The 11,196-nt window shown below is 39.8% G+C and overlaps 2 protein-coding genes across 3 annotated transcripts; one reads left to right on the plus strand and one right to left on the minus strand.

Moving 5' to 3' along the window:
* Window positions 1-784: 784 nt before the first annotated feature.
* On the plus strand, window positions 785-7,133 carry LOC121741436 (pleiotropic drug resistance protein 2-like). Of its 2 annotated transcripts, XM_042134198.1 has the most exons (20): window positions 785-1,240; window positions 1,310-1,430; window positions 1,508-1,596; window positions 1,685-1,769; window positions 1,935-2,225; window positions 2,306-2,396; window positions 2,499-3,399; window positions 3,502-3,662; window positions 3,773-3,876; window positions 3,970-4,126; window positions 4,217-4,294; window positions 4,373-4,497; window positions 4,580-4,912; window positions 4,994-5,284; window positions 5,377-5,460; window positions 5,551-5,684; window positions 5,762-5,989; window positions 6,072-6,243; window positions 6,346-6,600; window positions 6,679-7,133. In XM_042134198.1, exons 1-20 carry the CDS (start codon window positions 873-875, stop codon window positions 6,949-6,951), a joined length of 4,341 nt encoding a protein of 1,446 aa, XP_041990132.1. In that variant the 5' UTR covers window positions 785-872; the 3' UTR covers window positions 6,952-7,133. The 2 variants fall into 2 exon arrangements, with proteins under 2 accessions (XP_041990132.1, XP_041990122.1); XM_042134188.1 differs by having other exon boundaries at window positions 6,346-7,133.
* A 3,757-nt stretch (window positions 7,134-10,890) lies between these two features.
* LOC121782242 lies at window positions 10,891-11,196 on the minus strand. Its single transcript, XM_042180338.1, has one exon. It carries the CDS (start codon window positions 11,194-11,196, stop codon window positions 10,891-10,893), a length of 306 nt encoding a protein of 101 aa, XP_042036272.1.

The following is an 11,196-nucleotide window of genomic DNA, read 5'->3' on the forward strand; positions in this document are numbered from 1 at the left end:
AATTATTCTGTCTACATAGAACGCAGTTGATGACTTCTATCATCGTTATTAAGATTTAAGAAGATCAATAATTCACAAAGTTGTTTCAACAATAATATGTCGATCCAATCATATTATTTGTTTGATTCCAATTGATCAAATATGGACAAGGATGAAGAATACTAGTAACAGTGAATGTCACGATTTATTTACACTTTCAAATTATTTTAAGAGTCTAGATCGAATTCGTTTGTCATGAACAAATTAAAATGAAGTCATATATAGGGGTCAAAAGCATGTAGAAAAGCCAATGAGAAAAAGGTGCTACTAAACTTATAAAATTAATTCTATTTTTCGTAGAGAAATCAAAATAAGTTGACGAAATCTACATTTGAAATACAATGCCTAGAGCCTAGTGTTTAAGATTTTAAAAATAATACACAGACATTATGAAATAATTATATTGAAATAAGACGACGAAGCGCTTAAAAACAAAAAGCGAACGTGGGAATCTTGAGGTTGCGTTTAAAATAATAGGACAACGTGAAGTAAGAAGTTTGAGTGAGCTGGTAACCACTGTGGCAAACTCTATATTCCAATTCTAGATCGCCACGTCATCGTTAGAACCCTTTTACTCTGAAGCTTACAGTGGCGTGCGAAGCACCATATGACTCCACCGTTAACGTTTTTAACAGCTTTCCATATTTGACCAGACTTAAGCGTTTGGCTACACGCGCACACATGCATGTATATAAATATATGTTCAAAATGCGTGGGATCATCTCTCATTTTTCTCAATCTCAGACTAAAAAATTGCACATCATTTTTCGGTAAATTCGTCTACATTTTTGAAGCTTACTTGTTAAAGAGAAGAAGGTGGAGTAAAGTGGTTGATGGCGGCGGCGTTGGGGAGGGATGATCTGGCGGCGTCGTCGAGCAGCCGGCGGAGCTGGCGGTCTCAGAGCATAAAGGAGATATGGCAGGGGCCGGGCGACGTGTTCACACGGAACAGCACGCGGCGGCAGGACGTGGACGACGAGGCGGAGCTGAGATGGGCGGCGATAGAGCGGCTGCCGACTTACGACCGGCTGAGGAAGGGGATGCTGCAGCAGGTGCTCAGCAACGGGAGAGTGGTGCAGGCCGAGGTGGACGTTACCAACATGGGTGCGCAGGATAAGAAGCAGTTGCTGGATAGCATTCTCAGGGTTGTGGAGGATGATAATGAGAAGTTTCTCCTCAGCCTCAGGAACAGGACTGACAGGTCTCTTCTCCTTCCCCTTCTCTCTCTTCCTCTCATATACATATATCAACTCATTTTTGGTTAAAACAGGGTGGGGATTGAGATTCCTAAGATCGAAGTGAAATTCCAGAATCTGAGTATTGAGGGGGATGCTTTTGTTGGAACAAGAGCACTTCCAACTCTGCTCAACTCAACTCTCAATGCATTTGAGGTACGATCACGTTGACTTTTTGTGAGATCCAAGTCCAACCCCACTACATTACTGAGTTTGGATTAATGATGCAATAGGCTGCAATTGGGATGATTGGGCTCTCTCGGTCAAAGAAAAGGGTTGTTAAGATACTTCAAGATGTTAGTGGTATTGTAAGACCATCAAGGTACTTGCATATCACTTGAATTTCCTTTCCTCTGCCTATCCAATTTCGAACACTATCTCAAATAAGCCATGTCAATACTTGTTTTCAGGATGGCATTGCTTCTGGGACCACCAAGTTCTGGGAAAACAACGTTGCTAAAAGCTCTAGCTGGGAAACCTGATGATGATATGAGGGTATGCTGCTGCACCCTTTTTACTGCTTCTTTCAGATTTCAGTATAAACTGCACATTTTCCATTTCATATGCAAACACTTAGTAGTAGTATTTGTTTAGTTTCAAGATTTATTACCTTTGTCTATCTGTTTGTGGTCTGTTAACTGATCTTGAATTCTTGAACAGGTGACTGGGAAAGTCACCTACTGCGGCCACGAGTTTCATGAATTTGTTCCCCAAAGAACTTGTGCTTACATCAGTCAGAATGATCTCCACTATGGTGAGATGACGGTTCGTGAGACATTGGATTTCTCAGGTAGATGCTTGGGAGTTGGGACGAGGTATGATCTGCTGACTGAGTTGTCAAGAAGAGAGAAAGAAGCTGGCATCAAACCTGATCCTGAGATCGATGCATTCATGAAAGCCACTGCTGTAGTTGGCCAGGAAACGAGCTTGATCACAGACTACTCCCTCAAGGTTTGTTTACATCCTCCATTGTAGTACCTTAAAATGTCATCTCCAATTGAAAAGGCCTAACTTGAATGTTGGCTTTTCAGATTCTTGGATTGGATATCTGCGCGGATATCATGGTTGGAGATGAAATGAGAAGGGGCATTTCTGGTGGACAAAAGAAGCGTGTCACTACCGGTAAGCAGCAGTATTTCTTTCATTGCTTTGACATATTATAGTGCGAGATTTCAAACCAAGACTTCATGTCTCTTAATGGGTTTACGTTTCTGGCAAATGCAGGGGAAATGTTGGTAGGACCAGCAAAAGCATTCTTCATGGATGAGATATCGACTGGATTGGACAGTTCCACCACGTTCCAGATTGTAAAATTCATGAGACAGATGGTTCACATCATGGATGTAACCATGGTGATCTCTCTTTTGCAGCCTGCTCCAGAGACATTCGAGCTTTTTGATGATGTGATCCTCATCTCGGATGGCCAGATAGTCTACCAGGGGCCACGAGAGAATGTTCTCGAATTCTTTGAGTTTATGGGATTCAAATGTCCAGAGAGGAAGGGAGTTGCAGACTTTCTGCAAGAAGTTACTTCTAAAAAGGATCAAGAACAGTACTGGTGCAGAAAGGATCAGCCTTACTGTTATGTATCAGTACCTGAGTTCGTAGAGGGCTACAGCTCATTCCACATTGGGCAACAGCTCGCTGCAGAGCTTCGTGTCCCATATGATAAGACGCGGATGCATCCTGCAGCATTGGTGAAGGAGAAATATGGTATCTCCAACTGGGAGCTCTTCAGGGCCTGCTTCTCGAGGGAATGGCTCTTGATGAAGCGCAGCTCGTTTGTGTACATCTTCAAGACAACACAAATCACAATAATGGCAACCATTGCCTTGACAGTTTTCTTGAGGACTGAAATGAAGACTGGCCAAGTCGAAGATGCTGCTAAGTTTTGGGGTGCATTGTTCTTCAGTCTCATCAACATCATGTTCAATGGGATGCAAGAGCTTGCCATGACTGTTTTCAGGCTTCCTGTGTTCTACAAACAGAGGGACTCTTTGTTCTATCCTGCGTGGGCCTTTGCTTTGCCATTTTGGGCACTCCGGATTCCTCTCTCCGTGCTTGAGTCTGGACTGTGGGTTGCCCTTACATACTACACCATCGGCTTTGCACCTTCTGCAGCTAGGTAAGACATACAAACATCACATGATTTGGATATAATGTAATTGATAAATGGTAGGCCATGCGTTGTTTGGCTAATGCTTGATATGTTGTTACACGATCACAGGTTTTTCAAACAACTCTTGGCGTTCATCGGGGTGCACCAAATGGCTCTCTCTTTGTTCCGTTTCATTGCTGCAGCTGGAAGAACCATGGTTGTTTCCAATGTTCTTGGAAGCTTCGTTTTGCTGCTGGTTTTCGTGCTGGGAGGCTTCATTGTCTCAAAAGGTCCCAAACAACTTATATTGTTTGATGATGAATATAACTGTTTTCAGATATTAGAACTATTTATTTGATGCAAGTGTTATCACTAATGTGATCTTTTTAAAAAATTTCAGATGATATCAAAGATTGGATGATTTGGGGATACTACATATCTCCTATGATGTATGGACAGAATGCTATTGCAATTAATGAGTTTCTTTCTGAGAGATGGAGTACAGTAAGTTTCAAATAATGTTACATAATATTCAAAGAAATATGATTTTCCAAAGCAACACTAGAAAAACTAACCACAACTTTTGATTAATTTCAGCCTACCAATGGCACTGAAAACACAGTTGGAAAGACCCTTTTGAGGGACAGAGGTTTATTTACCACCGAGTCGTGGTACTGGATATGCATCATAGCTCTCTTCTCATTCTCTGTTGTGTTCAACATTTTATTCATCCTCGCCTTGACATACTTGAAACGTAAGCATTTTTGTCCATTTACATCAGACCATTCTTCGAGTAGCTTATGAGGGAGGACGCCTATTCATGTCATTTGGTTATCTTTCTCAGCTATTGGTGATAATAAGGCCATCATAACCGATGACAACAACAAGAGCGGAAAAAAAAATCCAAGTAGTAATGTTGAGGGTATGCAGCTTGTTATTTGTAAGATTTATGAATAAATCATATCATAAACTGTCAAGAAACTAAAAGTGTGTGTTTCAGGTTTGCAAATGGCCATTCGAAACCCTAGCAGAGGCACTAGTGAGCCACAAAGAGGGATGGTTTTGCCATTTGAGCCCCTCTCTCTTACATTCAATCATGTGAACTACTATGTCGACATGCCAGCTGTACGTTCGTCTCAGAAAACCACTGTGTTCTTCTTCATAACAGCGTATTCATTGCTAACTTATGAAACTATTGCTTGTTCAGGAAATGAAAACTCAGGGGGTTGAAGAAGACAGGCTTCAGTTGCTGCGAGATGTTAGTGGTGCTTTCAGGCCGGGCGTGCTGACAGCTTTGGTAGGCGTCAGTGGAGCAGGAAAGACAACGTTGATGGATGTGTTGGCCGGTAGAAAGACTGGAGGCTACATTGAAGGAGATATACATGTCTCGGGCTATGTAAAGAACCAAGAAACATTTGCTCGAGTTAGTGGTTACTGTGAGCAGAACGACATCCATTCTCCTTATGTTACTGTCTATGAGTCACTCCTCTACTCTGCATGGCTGCGTCTATCTGCAGATGTGAAGAAAGAAACTCGAAAGGTGAGTTGCAAAGCATACATAACTCATTGTAGTCGGTAAAAAAGAGCATCGTTATCTGATAGTGATAGCAACTTGTTTCAGATGTTTGTGGAGGAGGTGATGGACTTGGTGGAACTTAACCCTTTGAGGAATGCAATTGTTGGGCTTCCAGGAGTAAATGGCCTTTCGACTGAAAGGAGGAAGAGGCTGACCATTGCTGTCGAGTTAGTAGCCAATCCGTCCATTATATTCATGGATGAGCCCACATCAGGGCTCGATGCACGAGCTGCTGCTATTGTCATGCGTACAGTGAGGAACACGGTGGACACGGGGCGAACAGTTGTTTGCACCATCCATCAACCTAGTATCGATATCTTTGAAGCTTTTGATGAGGTAAAATGATGTTCCTACTTTGTACTATCATGGTATTAATTTCTTCAGAGATGGGTGTATTGATAGATAGTTATGGTGAAACTTGTTTGCAGCTTCTGTTGATGAAGAGAGGAGGGCAAGTTATCTACACTGGACCACTCGGCCGCCACTCTCACAAACTTGTTGAATATTTTGAGGTGCTTTTTTCTGCTTCTCTTAGGCTCACATTACTGTAAAATCCTTTAGTATTTATAGGGATATGTATTGATATATGTTGGATGATGTAGGCCGTGCCTGATGTTCCGAAGATTAAAGAGGGACAGAATCCAGCTACTTGGATGTTGGAGGTCAGCTCTGCTGCTGCTGAAACTCAACTTGGTGTTGATTTTGCAGATATTTATGCCAACTCTGCCCTTTATCAGTAAGTGATGAATGAGACTAGCTTCCTCACATATACACAGATAAGTAACAAGTGAATTTGTTGTTGAAATTTATCAGGAGGAACCAGGAACTGATCAAGGAGCTAAGCAGTCCAGCACCGGGGTCAAAGGACCTCTACTTTCCCACACAATATTCGCAATCCTTCACAACGCAGTGCATTGCTTGTTTCTGGAAGCAGAATCAGTCATACTGGAGGAACTCCGAGTTCAATGCCATTCGTTTCTTTACAACAATCGTCATTGGTGTTATGTTCGGTGTTATCTTCTGGAAGAAAGGGAATCAAATGTAAGCCAAGTTCTATGATCTCAATCACGTCTAGTGATTTTCAGTGCACTTGTTTACCAACAACACAATGTTTTTGCAACAGATATCGGCAGCAGGACTTGCTCAATCTGCTCGGAGCTACTTACTCTGCTGTGCTTTTCCTCGGAGCCACCAATGCCCATGCAGTCCAATCTGTGGTGGCGATTGAGAGAACCGTGTTCTACCGCGAAAGAGCTGCAGGAATGTATTCTGAGCTGCCCTATGCATTTGCACAGGTAATTATAACCTGAAAACAAACTAACATTCTCTGCTTAGTAGTAATATCTTGCATATGTTGTAATCAATATCATCGCGGTGTGTGTGTTGTTGGTGCGCAGGTCGCGATAGAGACGATCTATATCGCCATTCAGACATTTGGCTACTCTCTGATATTGTATGCAATGATCGGATTCCCATGGAATGTGGAGAAATTCTTCTATTTATACTACTTTATATTCATGTGCTTCACCTACTTCTCAATGTACGGCATGATGGTTGTGGCACTGACTCCGGGCTTCCAAATCGCGGCCATTGTCTCCTCATTCTTCCTTAGCTTCTGGAACTTGTTCTCCGGCTTCATGGTCCCACGTCCGGTATGCATGCATTTTCATAACACTCCAAATATATTTACTTGGAATTTTTCACTCAAATATTTGTTGTATCAATGTCAGCTTATCCCAATCTGGTGGAGGTGGTACTACTGGGCTTCTCCGGTTGCCTGGACTATCTACGGCATGTTTGCTTCTCTGTTAGGCGATCTGAAAACCGAAATTGAGCTCCCCGGATCCCTTACAAAGATGAGGGTGAATGATTTCCTTAAAAATAACTTAGGCTATGATTATGATTTTCTAATTCCTGTTGTGATTGCCCATGTTGGTTGGGTTCTGCTCTTCTTCTTCGTCTTTGCCTACGGCATCAAGTATCTCAACTTCCAAAGGAGATGATCAGCTTTTCTTCTCCCCATTGGAAACACTAGGCTGCAGTGTGCATATGTTAGGCTTTTCTTCTCTTGTGTTGTATAGCTTTGCTATTCTTTTTTTGTTTTGGTGTTACCAAATAATGTTCTGTATTTTCTTTTTGTATCACATGGAATCGATTTATTTATCCAAGTTTTGGTATTGATATAGTTTTGCTGCATTCTTGTCATGGTGCGAAGTGAGATGCGGAAAGAGAATAGGAAACTATTTCACAAATATTATTGCCTTCAAAAGTAGGAAGCTTTAGGTTGTGCCCATGAATCCATGATTAAACTTTTTTATGTGATGATTATAAATGACAAGGAAAAGGGACTGCTGATAGCCAAACTAGTTTAGGTAAATTTTTATGGACTACACTTTTTTTTTGTATTTTAGCTATGATTTTCCAGTCATTTTTCTTTATGATGAACCATGGTGACTCAAAGTGAGAAAATGAGACTGAAGAAATTGGAGGAGCTTAGCAAGAACACAGATTCCGTGTACTAAGAAATCTTAACTACTTTCTTCAAGAACCCAATGCTGATTTTTAGATTTTGTTGTGCATCATTCAATTGTTTCAAGATTGTATGAGCCAATGTACTATGGATGTTTTACTTGAAATTTTCTACATTCTTGTACTAGAAGTTTGTTACACAGTCAATCATGGGGCTAGGTCTTACATTCATAATTAATGTGATACAGTTATATATTGATTTTTACATTCATAAGTTAAGTTGTAGATTTGATGAATGGTGATAATTTGGAGAGATGTCATGTTAATATTAAAAATTAATTACAATATCACGAGTGAATCACTTTTTATTTATATTATAAATTGACGGTACAATTGTAACAGACATAGGTGGGGAAGAATATTTTTTCCATATGGATTAATAGACTAACTATAGATATAACTTTTAGCGATACAAAATATTGATAAAAAAAATTTACACGTATGATTTAAAAATAGTGATTCAAATCATTCATTCACAATTAATAGTCATATTTCTTCAGTTTAATCAATCACAAAATTGATTATCTTCTACTAGTATTTTTGTTAGTTTTTCTCAATTAATAGTATTTTTGTTAGTTTTTTCCTAGCGCCAGATGCGCCACCTTCAGTTCAATTTTCGGGTAAATCGGGTTTATAGGGTACTTTACGTTTAAAATAACGTAAATGTACTCATTTTGTTATCTCTTCCATATATGGGAAAAATGCCACCCACATTGGCGTTTTTTATTAGTGAAGACGCCACCCACATTGGCGTTTTACCATTTAGAACCGTATGTCGTCGTATTTTATGTATGTATAGGTAAGTTCAAAAACGCCGATGGGGTTGGCGTTTTAGCTTTTAATTTGGCAATTTTAAAAAAATATGGTATTATTAAAACCCGCCAATGAGGAGGGCGTGTTTGGCATAATCACGCTAATGCGGAAGGCGTGTTTGATGAAGTAGAAACGCCTAGGATATTGGCGTGTTTAAATTAAAACGGCAATTGGAAAAATTCTCGAAACTGAATCCAAATATGTTGAGGCATATAGCAACCACGAGTCTCGGCGTGCGTCTCCCGTGCTCCGGGGCTGCCGGCGGTAGCGGACTGCGGCGGATGTACCACGAGAGAGTGGTGGACCACTACGACAACCCGAGGAACGTCGGGTCATTTGACAAGAATGATCCGAATGTGGGAACGGGTCTCGTTGGAGCGCCGGCGTGTGGTGACGTCATGAAATTGCAGATTAGGGTTGATGAGGAGAGCGGTAAAATCGTGGATGCCTGCTTTAAGACTTTCGGATGTGGTTCCGCTATCGCCTCCTCCTCCGTGGGTATGTCGATTGAATTGAATCGTAAAGTTCTATGCTTTCCGTAATATCACCTAAAAAATTGAATTTATGATTTGACATATTTTGTGGATTGGTTTATTGATAAATTCGGAGCTGGTATTGAGGAATTAAAGATACCGAGCGAGAGAGAGTGGAGTTTGGTATGTTTTAGATTATGTGAATTGACCAAAGAATTGTACAAGAGGAATTTGCTTCTCCATAAAAATGCCAATGAAGGTGGCGTGTTTCAGAAAAGGCATTTTTCAGTAAAAACGCTAACCAGGTGGGCGTCTCTTATAAAAACGCCAATCGGGTGGGCGAGACAATACAGAATGAGTCTTTTCTGTCGGCAAAAATTTGAAGGAAATAAAGAAGAATAAAACGCCAACATGGTAGGCGTTTTTTAGAAAAGACACCTTCCACGCAGGCGTCTATATATGTTAAACATGCCAACACCATAGACGTCTATATCTGTTAAACACGCCAACATAGTTGGCGTTTTTTCACGTAACACGCCAACCAAGTTGGTGTGTTTTAACTTAACTGTATTTGGAGAAAATACGACTAAAATACGACGACATTATAAACGCCAACTATGTTGGCGTTTTTACTTATAGACACGCCAACCACGGTGGCGTTTTTTCCATTTATGGAAGAGATAACAAAATTGATACATTTTCATTATTTTAATGGCAAAGTAGCCTATAAACCCGATTTCCTCTCAATTTTCCCTGCCTGACCAAGTAAGTAACCATACAAGCGGTTTGGGCCTTTGAATACTTCTTTTGTTGGTACCACCAAATAATGCAATTAAATCCCTCCACTGCACTTGGAATCCTATTAATATTTTATAATTAAGGCAATATTTTTACACTAGTATACGTAAATGAATACATATTTAATACATAACATTTATAAATCCTTCTTTTTTTGTTCCTCTTATCAAGCAATATGAGATTAAAAAAAATCGATATAGCTCAATTAATATTTGAACCGAGAATCCTATTACCATCAAACTAGCTACTCAAATCAGAAAGAATGTAGTTAGGACTTAGTACTAAAGGATAGGGACTAAATTAGGAACTAAATGTAGTTTATGGACTACAAATATAAAAAAATGCTGTGAATTAATATGCAAATACAATAATAATGGGCACTAAATAGTTCTCCCATATTGAAATAGAGTTGTTGTATAAGTAATATACTAGATTTAGTTGAAGTTCCACAAATATCATGTGCTATACCTATACATATCCTAATATATATGGAATTGAATTTACGCATGCACGTTGTCGACGGTCGACGAAGTAATAAGATCATGCATGCACAGTAAGGCCGCTGAATACAGCAGTTGCAGCAGTCAAATTTTGTGGTCGGTGAGCAAAATTTCTGGCCACCCCATAAAATAGCCGCAACCTAGGCTGCAGACTGCTTTTTTCTGCTTATTCAGTTTTTTATTTTTATTTATTACTTTTTTAATTTAAATACATTATTTTATCTATAAATATTACTCTAGTAACAATTTATCACCTAGTGGTACTTACTACTTTTCTTCTACATCTCTTAAAATTAGTAGTAGAATGAATAATAGTACTAATTATGATGGTTCACCAATGATGCAAACACGTCAAATCTTGGTGGTTCACCTATGAATTCCATGATTCCGGCAACTCAAAATGTCTTCGTCTCATACTGTCTTTCAATTGGATGATATCACAACAACGCAATAACATGGGATCTCAACGTGAAGGTGAAGACCTCTGCGCCGATGCAATTTTAGCTGTAATGTTTTCAATCTATGTAATAGGATTCTTATTATATGTATTTTGCAATTTATCAGTTTAATAATTCAAAGTTAAAAAAAATAACATGAAAAATGATAAAATTTGGTGAAATGAGCTGTATATATAAATTTTTTTGACTTGGCAATAGAAAAATTGTTGTAGCTGAAAATGGGACTGATTTTGGAGTCCTTATTGTGAAAGCCCTAAAACATGCTTAATATTGCATGGCGTCTAACAGATATTTTAATGTTTCCATAGAAAAGAAAGAAAGTTTGAAGGGGTGGAATTTGCAGAGTTAGTTGGAAGTTGAGGCAGAGTTCCCTAGTCTTGTGTCCATAGATTGAAGTCGAGGATGGGATGATGGTCATTGGTCCAAGTAAAGCCGTTGCAGAGAGCTGGAGGTGTAAGAAGCATCCCTTGGGCCATGCAATCAAGCAGCAGCGGCATGTTATACATGGCCTCCTCGTCCACGAACTCCACCTCATCAATATGCAACCGAGGCCTTTCAATGTCTGATTCCGCCTTGGCACTGGAGAATGAAGTTGAAGTTGAAGTTGAAGTTGAAGTTGAAGTTGAAGTTGAAGTTGAAGTTGAAGTTGAAGTTGGAGTTGGAGCTTCCGAATCCAT

This window comes from Salvia splendens, chromosome 1 (assembly GCF_004379255.2).
Source record: "Salvia splendens isolate huo1 chromosome 1, SspV2, whole genome shotgun sequence".
Taxonomy (NCBI): Eukaryota; Viridiplantae; Streptophyta; class Magnoliopsida; order Lamiales; family Lamiaceae; genus Salvia; species Salvia splendens.